Below are 18,158 nucleotides of genomic sequence, written 5' to 3'. Positions count from 1 at the left end.
ACATCAGAAACTTATCGATTCAAGCTATTTCAATATCAATTAATAAGATCTTTCTGAGGAGGAGTACATTCAATAGTTATCAAATATATCGATTTAAATCATATCGCATAGATATTTTATTAAAAATTTATTTCAAGTACAAAACTCTTTCTGAAAAAATCAATTCGAATATTAATTGCATATTATCTTTTACTTTTACGTTATTATTTTACAATTTAGAATCTTTAGAATCAGTGCAATATTACATAAAATATTACATATATACTTCATATAGTAAATTTAATTTCCTTTCAGAGACTATTTTAAACGAGAGATTATACCTCTCAAATACGCCATTATTTTGCGATACAAATTTTATTAAAAACGCAAAATCGTTCAAAAATTCAAATTTTCACCTATCTCTCCACCCTTTTATATCTACAACGTGAATCATTTTCAAATACTCACGATCAGAACCTGCATACGTCATACTTGATCCCATCTCTGATCGAGCGGATTCTCGAACGTGGCCGCTAAATCGATTTCAATCGAAAGTCTCCTCTCGAGGAGCGGCGGATAAGTGGCTTTTTCTCATTGTCCCCCTCCCCCCTTCGATTCGAAAGGATCGGGTTTTGGATGGAGGGTGGGCCACCATCTTTGTTCAAGGGCAGCCAACCTCCCAGAATTCATGGCCTAATGAAATTAACGAGGACCAGTGGCGCGTTGCCCTCGGGCCAGGTGGATCCCTGCCTCGCTCACGAGACACCCCTGGAGTGCCAGGGTCGAAAAGTCACACCCCAGCCCCTCGGTGGTAACCAATCAAGGTCGAGAAATAAGTGAACTCGTTTCTACGAGGCGATTGGTTAAGTTTCCGGGACGTTGATTGCCCAGGAAATTGTGCGTGCGCGGGACACACTGCACGTGGCGAACTTGGAGGCTCCAAGGCTCAAGGCTATTCTCACTTTTGCAAATTAACGCCTTTTACTGGAATGCGCGCGTGCAAAGTTTCCATCGTTTCCATACTTTTTTTTAACATTTCGAAGGAAGGGGATGAATTAATAATTTCGTGAATCGTGAACATTCTTTTTTTTTTTTTTCAAAGTTTGTTTGATATTTGGACGAGTTGAAGCGTTGTCTTCAAAGATTTTTTATAGGGGAATAGGAAAAATATTTATAAGAAGAGTATGTGGATATTATTTGTAATTATAGATGCAGAAAAAACTGTATTAATTAAAATCGAAGTTGTTTTTCTTACATAATTAATTAATTTCGTATTAAAAAAGTTAATATCACGTACGTGATATTTAATCGAGTTTTTATTTCATATAAAATTCTCTACATTCTACTTCGCAGAAAGTTTCCGGTTAATCGTAATGATATCTCCATATGTAAGCTACATATTGAAAAATTATTTATACTCCAGGTGAGGGGAATTAAAATTAAAAATTTGATGAAATATCTATCAAATTCAACCTCATTTCTTCAACTTAACGTAACGAGACTCGCCAAGATTAATCTCGATCGATTTTTCCCATTGTAATTTAAAACTTGTAAAAATTACTCGCATCAATCACAAACTCATAAATTACATGGTATTTGAGCCAAGTCACGGAATGTGTCGATAATTTTTCATCGTGCGCGAAGAACATAGAGAAACGAGGCTGGGAAAGGAAGAAACTAATACGCGATTCCATATTCGAAAAACGAGGCATGGCAAAGGTAAATGCGCGTAATAGAAACTTTATTCGAATGATCATTCAAACGCACGCTTATTCCGACATTGATCGATAATCGGCCGTGCAACATTGTGAAACAAAAACACGGAAGAACAAATGATCGGTTTGCGAGATCAATTAAAACATCACGTTACCATCCCCCGAGCGAGCACTCGTGAAAGATCATCTAAAAATTGTGATGGAATGGCGAACGATGAGAGATCGTAAGGTATATCTGTCCAGCAAATGCGTGATAAGTTTGACGTTCATTTACGTAATACGTTGAAATTCAGCCTTGAGCAGTGAACGAGCCTTTGACGAGTTGGAACCGATTGATCCATGGATCCGCGATAAATCTGACACAAATGAATATATATAGAATAATGAATGTATAGAAAAATTACTATTGGTGAGAGTTTAATATTTTGTTGATTATTATTAAAAGAGGAATTAAAAAAGGATGAGTAAATGAAATCTTCAATTCAATGTGGATAAATTTTAGTAAAAAAAAGAAGAATCTGTATATTATTTTTTAAATTAATATTATGGCATTGGATATTTGAAATATTTGTAATATTCTTCTCTTTTTAAATGAATATGAATCTTATACGTAATTTTCTGAAAAAAGTGCTCCGTATTTCTTATCCATTGATTCTTTTTTTCAGTTTTATTTCTGGATAATTATCGTTTATCACAATTATTTTTTATTATCATTTATGCAATATAAAGAGGAAAAAAGGCGTATCCGGATCGTATACGATACGTTTATTATACGATAAAATCTCGAGACACTAGTAATTATCATCAATGAGATCGAAAATAAACCACAAATTGAAAAAAATTAATTCCACTTTTAATTTCTCTTTTTTCCCTTTATAAATATATTTTCATACGTGAAACATGTCTGCGTTAAAAATACCTCAGCTTGGACAAAACTAATCGAGTTCTCAAAATAATACATGTACTTCCATAAATCCCATTCATCCTTTTAAAGACAATCGCAGCTTATAAAATATAATACATATACTTACACGCGTATAATACAAAACCAACAAGCGAATCCAAAAGGAGAAGAAAAAGAAAATTCTTCTCTTGCAATTCGTTTCGTAACGCGGGTGAAAATTTGATCGAGTTGATATCCAGAAAAACGGGATTATTATCGAGATATCGATTCGTATTAACTCCATTGTCTTAATTACAAAGCAACGAAACCGCACGCATCGATTAATTTAAGGTTCGCGCTAGCAAACCGACCGCTTTTAATTTATCAATACACCTGTGCAATAATCGCGTTACATAATCGGCCTATTAATCACAAATATACCGGCGTATATCGTATCATTAAAATCATAGACATCCACCTCGAAATGATCTCTCTAAATATCCCCGGGGCTACAGATAATAGAGAATCGTTGTTAAGTTTTTTTCATTGTATGGGTGACGATTGATAAATCGACGATGCGCCGTGGAGTTAATCGCCTTTCCTCGGATGACTTTTCACCGGTGCACGTGTATGTGTGTATTACATTTATATTTCATTGAATGGTAGCCTTTTTGCGGATTTTTTTCTTTCTTTTTTTTAAGCTTTTTTATTTCAACTTTCGGATGAAATAAATGAAAGTTTTATCCTTTTAAAGATCGGATATTCGAAATTTCGAAAGTTTTTCCAAACTTAAATTTTCCGAGAACTTTTGAGAGAGAAATATTTTTGGCTTGAGGATATAATAATCTGGTCGAGTTTGTGCTTTAGAGTTCAGATTTATTTTAATGGATGTCGAGAGTTTCGAAACCTTCGATATGTTTCAGATTTGAATTTCGCAAAGAAATAATTTTCGATCCATTCTTATTTTTTGATAGATTTAATCGTCATCAATCTTGGTAGTCGCTTTGGCAAGCCGTCATTTTTTTACTGGTATCCGTGTATATATTTCAACGATTGATCATATTTGTAATCGTTTCTTTTTTCACTCTTTATCGTATACTTTCTGAATAGAATTTTTATCATTCGGTAATTTTCTTCGTCATCAATCATAGTTTGAAATTTAACAATTGTACATGTTCACGTCAGAATGATTAATTTGATATAATCGTTATAGATAATCATGGGATAAAATCATTCTTACGGTTTCAATATGTTTGAAAAAGAAATATATCTCTCATTTATTGAATATTGGTAATATGTTCTTCTGATATTTTAATTTTGTTCTTCGATGTAGGTATTGGACTTGAAGAAGATTGTTTTGCTATTTTGTAATCTTCGTTAAAGTGAATTTTACTTTAATGAATTTTAAAAATCGCATTATTCAATTTCATATTTTTTGAACATAAATAGAAGCTTGTGCTGTATTATAATATAAATTCTCTTTATTAAAAGATAAAATTGAATATTTAATATTTTTTCTATACATATATAATTTTGTAATTCAAATACGATTGAATAACTAGCATCGATCATTTTCAAAAACACTATTGTAATTAAGAATTCGATTTATAGTTTTATTGTATGTATTCCATAGATATTGCAATTATATAATATTAATTTTTGTAACAATGTGCATAATATTATTTTTAAATTTAAAAAAAAAAAGGAAAAGATTCCAAGAGACGCATAAAACCTACCACAAACAACTACACTGATCGTAATTATTTAAATATTTAACTCCTTTTGGACAAATTTTTCTTTTAAAACTTAACAGAATAACGTAAGAATTCAATCATAGTTCAAATATTTTATTTAAGTAACGTTCGAGTATTCTCCGACGACGTAATCCAACTAACTAAAAATATTTCTGGCTAACATTCAAATTAAGCTCCATTATCCCGCCAATAAGTTCTACGAAACGCATTCACGATCATAACCACGCGTGCATGGCTATATTCCCGGCAAATTATCGAAGATTTGCCTTCTGTCCCGCCAAAAGGATAGGTATAAATGTTCTTTGCACAAGTGTGGGTCTCTTTTGCAACGTTTAACCGTCCAAGTTGCTTCATTGACGTCCAATGTGTTCCGCTCGTTGTGCTCCCGTTCGTTTCTCCATCGTTTCCGTTGGAATGAAAATTGCACCCCTCGATCACGATCGTTATTAGCCATCGCGAGTAAAAGTGCTACCTGGCAATCTGCCGTTTCTCATGTGCTCGACAACGTACCATTTCTTCTTTATTATAGATTTTACTTTTCGTTTATTGATATAAGAAAATATTTTGATATTTTTTTCAGTTGAAAAATTGGTAATTTATTTTTACTTTTGATTAGTTTTATTTGGGTAAAGTATTAAATTTAGATGGACACAAGTTAACAAGTTATAAATAACTAAGTGTTACGTTTATTTTCAGAATATAAATGAATAGCGTCGTAACTTGATATCAAAATGTTTTCTTCGAAATGCAAAAAAAAAAAAAGAAAAAAAAGAAAAAAGAAAAACAGACAACATTAAAAAAAGAAATACGTATAATATATTACAGAATTGCAGAACGCTTAATTTTTTCCCTTACACGAAAAGGAAAACTTTTTCAAATCTTGTTTAAACCTTGTTCGAATATTTAATTAGATATACTAATGATGAATGATGGCATGCTAGCCATGTATAATCGTATATGCTACTTGATAACTGCTACATTGAAATGCACGAAGAAATTTTAAGATATGTTGTGAAGAAATCTCTGACATGTGTGTGGTAATAATAAAACGAATGATAATGAAGAAGTATAAATGTCGTGCCTATGTAACTTTGTCGATTTCTTGGAACCTGTTTTATTGATTAATCGCTAAATGATCGTATAAAATATTAAAATATTTGAACGGAAATATAAAGTATGAATAATTCTTTGGTTAAAAACTATCGAGAAATTAATAACTGTTTGGTCATTCTTAACTCATAGTGCTAAAGTATGAATTAATATTGAATAATTTAGTCTCCCTTGTACAACAAATTATCGATTAATAATATTGAATTGATAATGGAGATACAATCTGAAAAAAAATTGAGATGAAAAATGAAACATGGAAGGAAACAATACTCCAAAGATTGCAATATTCGAATTATATTTATGGTATATTTCATATTTTCAAAATATATCATCAATATAACTAATAAAATTTTTAATAAAACGTTATTAAATTTCATTGATTCAACTGATTAAATTATTAACGAGTTTATTTTTGATGCTCGAATATAAATAAATAATCTAGAACAAATTTCAATAAAATCATTACTTCTAATAATGATAAAGAATTTTCAATATACCGAAAAATACCGTAATATTTTTTGATCAAACAATTTCTCTCTTTCAATATTTTATTTCGATTCATCGTTGAAACAAAACAGCCAAGTTTCAACAAGGAGAAAATATCGCGAGATAACGATCAACAAGCCTCATGATCCAGAATCACGTGGCCCGTGTTATTATCAAACTGTTCTCTCGATAATGTTACTCCATTGTAACTTTCCTAACATTATAATGATTGTACCGAACGTACAATCTCCGCCCACGATTTACCATTTGCCACAATCTACCTGTCAGATAGTTGTTCCGTGCCCGAGATCCACCGACGTCAAATGGAAAGAAGTTTTATTCAGTCTCCCGATCAAACAGCAGCAACGATTTATCGCTGTTCCAGGGCTTAATTGACTACCCACGCTTCGGCAATATACCCGATACCATTTCAATGTCTCTGACAAACGATCGTTGCTTGTTTTAACGGAGTGAAAAATATTAAGTGAAAAACTTGTTGCGAAATTAATCGGTTGATGAGAGTTTAATCATGATGAATCGTTTGTACTCTCGTTCTTCCTCCGTTATTATTTTTATTTTATTTCCTTCTAATTTTCTAAAAGCGAAAATTGTAAGAGATCTTACATTTAAATAAAAATCGAATGATTAAAATACATTTTATAATTAATCGATATTTGCAATTTTAATAACTCTTAGAGAAGCATACGTTGGAACACATCAATATAGGCAAGAATTATTCAGTTTTAAAAATTCTACATTTTCTTTTCATTCTTTTTATCAGTATCTATCTTTGGTTCCATTCCTCGTCATCAAAATTGTTCGATATTTTCGAAAAATTATTTCTAAAAAGAAATACTCGTCATCGATTTAAAGAATAATTAAATTTCCTTAACCCTCGATTGACCTTTATCACAATCATCTTCCATTGCCATATAATTATACCACGAAGGATCATCTAATACCATGACCAACGTATCGTGTCTATTATTATTATCATATTATGAGCACCGTAATTAACATAAAAGCTGGCTGTTTAACCCGTGCAACGTAGAAGCGAGTCGTTTTCACGGTTGTAGAAGTCGTGACCAAGATTTTTGCCACTTTTGTTTCAACAGTACATGGTAATATATCCACGTTGCCCGAGTGACAAATTATCTGGTGGCGACTTCCTAGACGTTATCTCGGGTTAAAACAAGACGCGCCACCGATCCTTGGATACCGAGGCGTGGATGTGGATTACGTGCTTTCCATATCCAGTTGAAGAGAGCGTGAAGGATGAGTGAAAATCTCATTGGTCGGTTAAGTTTCGAATCCATACGGAAAATTTATGACGTTGAGTTTTAAAATGCTCCTCGATTACGTTTTTTTTTTTTCTTTGCTGTCGTCATGGTATTTCTGACTTTGTTCTCCACGATTTTTGTATTTGATCATCTTTGGTATTAAGTTTTAAGATTTATGAAATTATGTTCTTGGCTAGTTGGAATGTTGTATGGAAATGGAAAGTTGCGAATTTTAGGAAAGAATAGAAAATAAAAATATAATTCTTTTTATCTTGATTTTCCCCCATATAAGTTGTATCTATTCATTTAATTAAAATAGAATAATTAGAAGGTATATAAGTTTCAAAAAGTTTCTTTCACTTGAAATATCAAGCACTCGATCTTTCAATATTTTTCACATTTAAAACTCGATAAACAGTCACATTAAATCCTCCGTTTTCACAATGATATTATTCTTGAATGAAACGTATATTTTACAAGCATATGTGACATAATGATACTATCTTAAATCACCATCTTAAATCGTGATTTCACAACGATGCGATAAATTAACGCAACGCAATTTTGAAAGTGAAAAAGAATGGAAGGAAAAAAAAAAATAACGATAAAGAAAACGCGGGAAAAAAGAAAAGAAGAAATATATATTTTTTTTTTCCAACGCGCACCTAGCAATTTGCAAATTACCGCCATGAATGAATTTCATGGTATAATTTCCAACCAACGTGGTCCGTTGCATTGCAATTTAGTCGTTAAGATAAATCGAGTAACGATCGTATTAGTTAGATATCGTTGAACATCCCTTGGAAAAAAAAGGAGCACATTTGTCATAAATAGCGAAAAATATTTCGACTTATTCACGATTGATATCGTAATATCGTTGAAAATGAGCATTGGAAGAATGGAAATGTCACGGGATCGTTGGTACACTTGTCCATGAATTAATCGATAACATACCTAAGTAATTAACTCACGATCGATTGATCGATAACGGGCTCATCCCTGAGACGATTTCACAATTCACACCGGGGAAAGGTTAAAACGATCCATAGGATAATTACACGTTTTATAACGTGAGCAAAGAAAAATGAGTTATCCCCATTAAATAAATTAATACACCTTCCAGTGCCGTTACCGAGATGAAGATAACAAGGCGAGATAACTCGAGGAACGTTTCTCGAACCGTTCTTTCCTTTCTTCTTCTTCTTCTCCTTCTTCTTCTTCTCCATTCAAAACGATACCTTCTGACATTTGATATGATTTTTCTAATCAGTGAAATAGAAAACGTTTCGAAGAGGAAAATTCCTTTCTTCTTCTTCTCCAGTCAAATTCTCAAGTTTTGAAAAAAGAAAGAGTGGCGTTCCTTCCTTTCCGTTTTTATCTAGTTAATTTTTTCCCCTATATAATATCTATACATGTATATGTATACTCTATAAGAAAACAATCGCGTTGAATAATTGATCAAAGTATCGAATAATTTCTCAAATTACAAAATCGAGATGGTGAAAGTTAGAAAGTAAGGAAATGCACACACTAATTTTTGTTTCTTTTATATCGATTATAAAATATAGTAACATAGGCAAGTGTAATTGCTTCAAATGTAATTCTTTTAAACCTACAAAATTGTACCGGCGAGGTCCGATCAACGTGCCGCTTACCGTTGCACGATTTTCTACCGCTTCATTCTCCGGATTACGATTTATAAGCGCGGAACAAATCCACGTCGACCTATTTGGTCTGCGTAGAAATTTATTACCCGTTTGACCCGGCCCGATCGAGACGTCGTTGTGGATTGATCTGCTTGACAACTTGTTTGCACTCTCTTCCTCTCTCCCTTCCTCTTTCGCCTTCTGCCTTCCCTTTTCTTCTCGAACGCTAGGCAAAACCATAACTTGTGTCGAAAAACACAACAGAAAAATGATTCTTTGCGCGATACCATGGTAAAATAAATTTCTTTCGGATTTGTTTGGATATTGAAACTATTGGAGCTTGAGAGAAATTGAAGCAATGAAAAAAACAATGAAGAAATTAAACTTTTCATATATTGTCTAATAAATCCTATATATTATCTAATTCTTAGAACGAGGAGGGGTTGAAATTATGAATATCTCGATAAAAATTGCGAGCAAAATTCTTACGTTCGCAAGAATTAAAAAAAGAAAAGAAAAGGGGGAACACCTGTATATCAACCTGTATTTCACCCGATCCACCCAAAAATCTTGAAGAGAGTTTAACTTTTTATGCATAAAACCCGTACATTATATATGAAAGAAGAGAAGAAAAAAGAAATGGTGTACGTTATGTCGTATTACAATATTTTTCAACGAGAATTTTTCGAGGTTATCGAGATTTAAAACTAGTGTTCGTTCTAAACTGCCATAAACCATAGGTGTAGCTCATGATCGAGGGAAGCAACGATGAAGAGTTTCGAGTTATAAGTTGACCATCGATTCGCCTTGTAATAACACGGCTTTGTCCGGACCCCGCGGCCCTATATTAAGCATTCCAGAGCAACGATGCAATAATGCGGGACTATCGGATGCATAGAAACGAAAACGGGACGGAGGCACGGCGAATTTAAAATATTTCGCGGAGAATATTGCCCTGATATCATGGTTGTACATATACACACACAGGAGAGGGAGGGAAGGGAGGGAGAATAAGGTAATTTCGGAAGAAGCTTCGGTTTCGGTATTCCTTCCTTCCTTCCTTCCTTCCTTCCTTCCCGGCCACTCGTTAAACCGAGTCTTTGACCTTTCACGGTAATTTTAACGTTATTATCTCTTTCATCAACCGAAAATCAAATTAATTGAGAAATATTTTACGTGGAAACGTAATAATTTATCGCTCTTGCCGATTTAGAGAGGGAGATAGTTGTTGCAATAATATCGAAAAGTATTTTATTTCGTTAATTCGTTGTGATCCATCATTTATTATATTTAAATTATTATTACTAGAATACATGTTCATCTTCTTTATGCATGGATCATTTCTTTCATTTTTGTCGTAAAATCGATCAATCTTGATCGTTGATTTGATTCAAATAGTTCTTTTTTAATTATAAATAATATGAAAGTTTTTGGAGAAAAATCACTTATTCAATAGGAAGCGAATAATACAATTTTATTCGCTATCTTATTTATTTACATCTTATTTAATAACATTAAACTCATTCGTACGAGAACGAAAGTTGAAGGCGATGATAATGAGCATTATTTAGCATTATATCACACCTATATCTACCCATACGAGTTTTCTACATCCTTTATCATTATATCTTATTTCAATATTCGTTGCGAGAAAAACAACATTAATGAGAAAACAAGAAATGATAACTTATTATCAGCGAGCAAAGTCGATCAACAAAATTATACGTGGCTTGTCGCCATTCGAGCCAAAAAAACATACATACACACATTTACATTTAAATTTATAATATCCTGAATAACGGCCGCTAAACACGCGGAGCGACAATTAAACACCCGATCCAAATTGCAATCTCCGTCCATTTACAATTTCGCAAACACGGCCACGAATTTCTTATAAACAAGTATATATATCCCACCCTACACACGCATCCGTTTTTAATCGCGTAACATTCGTTAACCACATTCGAGCCGAATTCGAATTCACCTGGCCCGGTAAATTAAAACGGGCCACTTTCTCGTCCACTCGCCCCGTGGTTATAATTGATTCCCAATCGGTGAAATGCATAACCCACCGACCGCATGCGTGTTGCAGACATGAAACCATCGGACAGGAGCGAGAAGGCGATGCTGACCGGGAACGCGCAGCCTTCGGACGTGTTCTGTTCGGTTCCAGGACGATTATCGTTACTAAGCAGCACCAGCAAGTACAAAGTTACGGTAGCCGAGGTACAAAGACGACTATCGCCACCGGAATGCTTGAACGCGAGCCTCCTCGGCGGAGTCTTACGGAGGTAAGAGATATTACACGCGCCACCATCACCCTGCCTCTCGGTCTCACACCGTCTCTCCTCTCGTTTTGCATAATGCGATTCTATAAGGGGATTAACCCTCCCTCCGTTCAGATCCCAGTTGTTTGTCTGAAAATTATCGTCGTAAAATCGGTCGCGTTTCCCGCCAGCTTCCGTTTTAAACGATGCTGCTTCGATCTCTTTATGATCTTTGTTCAAGGTAGAATGTTTGAAATGTGTCCAACAATTCTATCTATCCTTTTATAAGCTTTCGTGAACGAAGTTGTATATCTTTAAATAAGTAGTGAGTAAATTTATTTTCATTGATAATAATTAGAGGTATTATTATTTTTGTATTTTTGTGATGAGAAAGGAGAATGCGATAAAAATTATGGGAATAAATATCAAGGAATATTATCTGAGGATCAATTTGTTGGAATTCCATTGATCCTCGCGTATTTTTGTATTCGATAAATTTATTCCGATAATGTTACTACTATCCAAAATGATCTTTATTAATTCCTCGACGACCACTGCTTCCGCGAACGTGGAATCATTGACTCGCACCACTGATTCAACTGCGTCCGTTAATATCTCGTGCATCAAAAGCGACGAAGACGAACAACTCTCTATTATCGTTTATTACCACTATCTTCCGCACACCTTCCATTCAAATCTCGCCTCGGATCTCCTCTTCTTCTCCCCGTGTTTCCTCCGTGTCGAGAAAAAATCGTTCGCGCATGCACTTACGAGCCCAAGTGTGCAGGGATTTCACGTGCGTGAGATACATCCGGGCGTAGGTATACAGTGATTTATCCACGCCTTTGGTGATAAAGCATTGCGCAACGGATAATGTTCTGACCGAGTAAAATGGTGAATCAGATAAAGAACGGCTCTTCCCGCTTCCAAGAGGGATAACTCATAAATCAGCACGCTGTCCGTGCTCGAATAAAGCGAATGCGCGTTTATTAATTAACTGGATAGATAAAACCGAGTAACGGTATCGTTCCATTTCGATTATACACCATATATACAAGCCAATATTTCTACAAAAAATAGAAGAGTTTTAGTCGTGGTAACGTCGTGTTTTGCATCTTGTTTCTACAAATTGCTTTATTTTTATTTTTGAATGGAATATCAAGTGATACGAAATAATTTGAGCGAAGATTAATTAAGTTATGATCTGTTATTAAAGAATAAGTAAAAGTGTATTAGTTCGTCAATTGGTATCACCAAGAAAAAACTTCAGATTTACAATTGCCTCCTTCCATAAAGTTCCTCGAGATGCGAAGCACAATTCTGGAATTTTTCAAACGTATTTTGATGTATATGTTGAAAGAAAATATTGGAAACAACGAAACACACCGCGAATGCGTTCATAAAGCATAATAGATGGCATTGTCCCGTGGATCGAAGCAACGAGAATTCCACGAGCAGTGGGAGGAAAAAGGAGAACGGTGAATAAACTGCCAATAAAGCGGCCGATCTATCCCCGATGCAAATGAGACATTAATAATTGCATAGCTTCGAGTGTCAATTCCTGGTTGCGCGATCGGCCCTCGGGCTGGCAGCGCGCATTCGATGCAACACACCGCAGACCGCGACGATATAATTCATCCATTCGAATAGCGATCCGGCCGATAATTACACGCGCCCGGTTCTCTTGCCACCATAGATTTCTACCGTGCCCATCTGCCTTCCTTTTGTCTCTCTCTCTCTCTCTCTCTCTCTCTCTCCTATCCTCTTCCCTTCCCATTCTTCCTTCACCACTCCGCGATCTTCTACCTCCGCGGTGTGATGAATCAATGTTTATCGATCGACACGGTGATTTTGCTCGGTGCAATCCGAGATATTTCGTGTTTTTTCGAGGCAATCCCCTTTCGAATCGAGACGAAAATTAAAATTGCAACTTCCCCCGATGTTAGGGGGAAGGAGGGAGTTTGGATATTTTATTAACCATCGAGGCGCGCGATGAAATTCGATTTCTGAGCGAGTGCACGCCTTCTCGATCGGCTGACGATTTCGTGGCGGAATTGAGAGAAGAATGCTTTTAGGACGTAGAGGGTATTGGTTCGTTTCGATATAAATAAGACTTGGGGTGCTACCCTTATTTCGGTGGATATTGGTGGATATTCGTTCGGAGGGAATAATTGTTGATGATTCTTGATGAAAGTATGATGGTTTAGTTAATAGGTGGAAGTATAGAATTTTTATGTATTGATGATTCGATGATGAAGCGGTGATTAAAATTTGTACGTGAAGTTAATATTGGATCGGGCGAACTTATGCAGTTTTTAAAAATTGAGAATTTTTCTGTATTTCTATTTATATTCTACTCAAAGATAAGAAGTTTGCATGTCATAAGCCAGAACCGCAATTGATATACGTTAATAATTCTTTACAACGTTGGAACGTCATTACTTCTTTTCTCGTTTAAATTGCAAACAATTACGCCTGAAAACGGTTATACCACCGGTGTGTTTTACAATGATCTTGTAAATGTTTGTTGAAATGATGCAGAAAAAATTTTACACGTTCCCCAACTGAGAAACACGCGTACGTTTTTTCAATCGTAAAAGCCGATTCGAACGTATGTTTTATTCATAATTTCACGTTTCATTTTCATATCTATCCGTTCTCACAATCGGTTAACGACTTTGAGAAATTACCATCGAGCAATTTTCCATTGTAATCTCTCTACTTTAACGCGAAACACAGACAATAAGACATATTAACGTCATGTCGTTATTATTGTTTCACCGACCTAAAAAAAAAAAAATCCTCAGCAACTTACGACTGTTAAGCAATAAGCGTATTAAACGCATTAAACAAATGTAGCAATAAGAAACAAATAAAATTCTATTTTACGAGCAGATAATTTTTACTTGCTATTTCTCTAGTTTCCTCTCGGACATTTACCGAAAATTTTCGCGATAAAACATTCACGCTCTATGTAAAATATAATTTGAAAAAGTATTTGTATTCTTCTCCGTATGAAAATCGAAAATTTAGAAACAGACAACTTTTTATTGAATTCTGATTTAAAAAAGAAGTCATAAATGTTAATTTGTTCTTCGAGTCTAGGAATCCTGATCAAAACTTCGAGAAAAAAAGATGTATTTCTCGTGAAATATGGAGAATTCTTCGTTGAAAACATTATCGCCTTTTTTATCAAAGAAAAAAGAAAGAAATTAATTCAAGTAGATGACGCGAATGATAATAGTTGGATCGAAATTATGCTATTCGCAGATGGTTATTTGATGACATCGTAAATTTTCTTTTACCACTCTTTCGTTTATCTATTTCTTCTACTTTCTTTCGAGTTGCGTTGCATCTTTATGGCCAAACGAAGGTTTACGATCGACAGTTATATTACATTGCAAAAGATCCTCGAGATACGATTGTTTCTACAGCAGAATAAGCAGGATAATTTAAGCATCGTCGATCGTTCGAAAAAAAAGAAAAACGATCGTTGTTCACCTGTCGACAGTATCACCTATCGTCTTCTTCTTTATCTAGATCTTTTTTCACTTTGGTTGAAACGTGATAATCGCTGAATTTATTGCGAATTTTCGAAAGAAAAAAAAAGAAAAAATATCACGAGATATACAGAGGCGAGTGAAATTGAATCATTTGAAAGACGCTTGCGAAACGTGAAATTGCTCGGTGTAATTTATAATCTTGGATAATTAGTTGCCGCGTACTATGATCTTTAGAGATGTAATAATTATGAATAATTAAATATCCATGAAACGATCGTATCGTATTATAACTACTGGCAGTAAATTATTTCGAAGTTAAATATTATGAAATAATAACGTTCATTAAGAGAGAAATAATTCAGAATGAAAAGTGAAATTCATTTTTAAATTCACTCGCTTCTAGAATCTTGTCTTATTAAAATAATCGAGAGGGATTTTTATTTGAAATAAAAAAAAGAAACAACAATAGAATCTCTTTTAATTCGAAAGAAAAAAAATAATAACAGCTTCAACAATTTTCTTTTCCATTCCAAAAATTTTCCATCCTCGATCATTGATTTATCAACGGCGATCGAGATTTTAACGATTAATGTCACTAGTCGAGGACATCTCTCGAGTAATCAGGGGTGATTTCTGAAGTTCATATCGAGGGGGAGGATCGAGTGGAGAAGGGTGTGAAGACTTGTAGAAATCTCTAGGAGGGGGGGAGATACAGTTCGTTGAAGAAGGCGAGAATCCTTCTCGGGACAAGACTGTGTAATGAATGAAGAATTGCTCTCGTCACGTACAAAGGAATCGCTTCGATAATAAATATGTATATGGAGATACCGTCGTTGAATTCATTCCTTCGGCGTGAAACGCTCGAAGATGAATCGAACAAGTGGAAGGACACCGAGTTGCGTAAACTTCTTCTCGTATTAAACGGGAATGGGTAAATGTCCTGGCACGATAATAATATAATTATGCAACTTGTACAGGATAATCGCGTGTTAATGTGACGAGGAAATTATATATAAGAATATATATTTTTATCGGACATCAATTATTCGTGATGAGAAGAAGGTGTAATACGTGTTTTGAGAAAAAGAAATAAGTGTATCGCGTTAATGATGAGTAAAATTTGAATATGTAAAAAATATACACATGCATGACATACAAAATGACATAAAATCTAAAGTATAGTGCGCACAGAATATTATACAGATATAAAATTATATAACGAAAATATAAGAAGAAAGAATACGAAAGATTTCGTGAAATCTAATCCAGCAAAAGGATATAAAATATAAAAATGTCACGTATCCAAAACGAGAACAACAAATCAGAAAGTAAAAATCTCGAATTCTCTCGTTGAAATTCAATCAAATCTTTCAGTTCGACAATGAAACGTCAAAAGAGAAACGTTCGATGCAGCACAAGTTTATCGTTGACAGTAAAACGTTATCTGATCCCCCAAATTATAAATTCGTTCACAAATTATCGAAAGAATTTCTCTCCTCTGAATCACACTATGTATCTATTCTAATTTTGTCAATTGAGGATTATATTTTATATGACAATAAAATTACAATGATAAAGAACTTATTTACAACAAGAAGAAATCAATCTTTTTATCAAAATGTGAATACATTCTTGAAAAGTCAAATTAAAACAAAAGAAGCTGATTTATTTATTAACTCATAAGCAATTTAAGTTTCCATTAAATGAAGATATCACAAATCTCAATTGCTTACAATTTAATAAACAATAGAAATTTTTATATACAAACTTTTGTACTTGTTTTAAAATTGATCCTCCCCCAATATTTCGTATACATTACTATTATCATAAATAACGAATAAAAATTATTTATTTAATACGTCTTAATATCATAATAATGATAAAAGAAAAATTTTATTGCCATATAATGAAGAAAGCATCGAAGTGTTTGCTTAGCATCTCCATGATGTTACGTGGAAGAATCACGAGGCCGCATTTCGAGGAGGCGTAGATCCTTTCGGCAGATATATTAAAAACTCATAGCGGTAAAGTGTATTAATTGCCGAGCGAAGCGAAAGATTACCGGATGAACCGGCTACTCGAGACCAACAAAGGTAGCCGATGTGTATAAGTACGTATTACCGTTATGTCGGTCCACGAATGATGGATGAATAGGGTGTGTTAAGAAGCGCTATCGAATTCTCGACCATCTTCCGCGAAATAACCTCGAGAGCTTGTGAAAGATTTAGGATGTTCTCCGTTTCTCCGTTGTCATCCTTTTTCTTTTTTTTTTTTTTTAAATATTTTTGATCTATTCGCTCGAAAAATGTTTAAATCCTTTTCTCAAATGAATATTATTAACATGAATATTCAATGTCAATATTCGATTTAGGTTGTTGAAGAAGTTCAAGGAATTTTTGTGTAATATGAATTATACATGTACATATTTAAGATGTAATGGGATTAGAATGAGAGTCGAAAAGACTCGTGAATTGTAATATATCGTATATCTTGTCGAAAGTTGAAACCATATTTGACATTGATTTTACCTTCGAGGAATTTTAGATTCATTATGCTTATGTTTTTAGAAGAGATTCCTAATTTTGGGAAAGAGAATCTTCCAAGAATTTGCATAGTAATTTATTACTTTAATCTCGAAGTTAGGAAATTTAAAAAAGATCGACGAATAATCTTTCCATTTTTCGAAATTATTAACTCTTTAATGATTCCCTTAATCAAAAAATAATATCATTTTCAAAAGTTTCTACGAAGATTCAAAAAAGAATAATTTATGTCAATGATAGTATAATCGATGTGAAAGAAAGTAATGTAAAAAATATATAGCGTATGATTAATTTTTTATCTCGAATTCAATAATATGTGGAACACTTTATTCTTTTATGCAACACGTGCAACACCTTTGAAAGTATCTTGTCAGCCATCGACTCGTAAAGTTACTCAATCGATGGATGACACGCGTACGGATTATGCTAATTCTTTCGTTTCTCTGTCTCCCTTCCTCCCTCGGATACTAATCGATTTTTTTTCTCTTCCCTCAAAGATCAGAAATGATTAATGGGGCAATTTCGTTTCGTAATTTCTGCGCTTCAAACTAGAACGAGTCTTAGTTTGAAGCGCGCGTTTCGAACACTTTACTGTATTTAAACGCAAAGTGAACAAAGGAAATTGAAAAATAGAATTTCATTTCAATGAATTTGCATGAACAGATACGTTGAATGCAACGTATTGTATTTTAGAATATATAACGAGATGATTTGACTTTTTATAAGTTTTTTAAAAAAATGTACACGTGTACATTTTTTATTCTATCATTGTAAATTTATTATTGTATAATACATACGTACCATTTTATCTTTTCATTTTCGTATTCCATGAGATAACAGAATTCTATCGAATAATAAATTATAGTTTTTGTTTCATGAAAATGAAGAATGACAAAATTATTTGCTTCACTATTTTAACTTCATTTTGTAGTTTATATTCATCCTTTTTTTTTTTTCTTTTTTAATACATTCAATTTCTTGAATCATTATAT

At 33.7% G+C, this 18,158-nt stretch overlaps 2 protein-coding genes across 13 annotated transcripts in view; one reads left to right on the top strand and one right to left on the bottom strand.

The window, feature by feature from the left end:
- The window catches only part of LOC122720393 (KH domain-containing, RNA-binding, signal transduction-associated protein 2-like), a 106,511-nt gene that overhangs the window by 67,003 nt on the left and 21,350 nt on the right, over positions 1-18,158 (bottom strand). The gene's annotated exons all lie outside the window — the stretch shown is intronic.
- LOC122720392 (transcription factor AP-2-epsilon) overlaps positions 1-18,158 on the top strand; it is a 236,919-nt gene that overhangs the window by 205,249 nt on the left and 13,512 nt on the right. For all 10 annotated transcript variants that reach the window (XM_043947085.1, XM_043947084.1, XM_043947082.1 and 7 more), the window contains one exon: positions 10,946-11,144. In XM_043947085.1, the coding sequence (XP_043803020.1) occupies positions 10,946-11,144 (199 nt within the window). The remainder of the gene's footprint in view (positions 1-10,945; positions 11,145-18,158) is intronic.

The sequence above is a fragment of the Apis laboriosa genome, unplaced genomic scaffold (genome assembly GCF_014066325.1).
Source record: "Apis laboriosa isolate Shangri-la unplaced genomic scaffold, ASM1406632v1 scaffold12_cov154, whole genome shotgun sequence".
In the NCBI taxonomy this organism is placed as follows: Eukaryota; Metazoa; Arthropoda; class Insecta; order Hymenoptera; family Apidae; genus Apis; species Apis laboriosa.
This window is presented reverse-complemented; position numbering and strand designations above follow the sequence as displayed.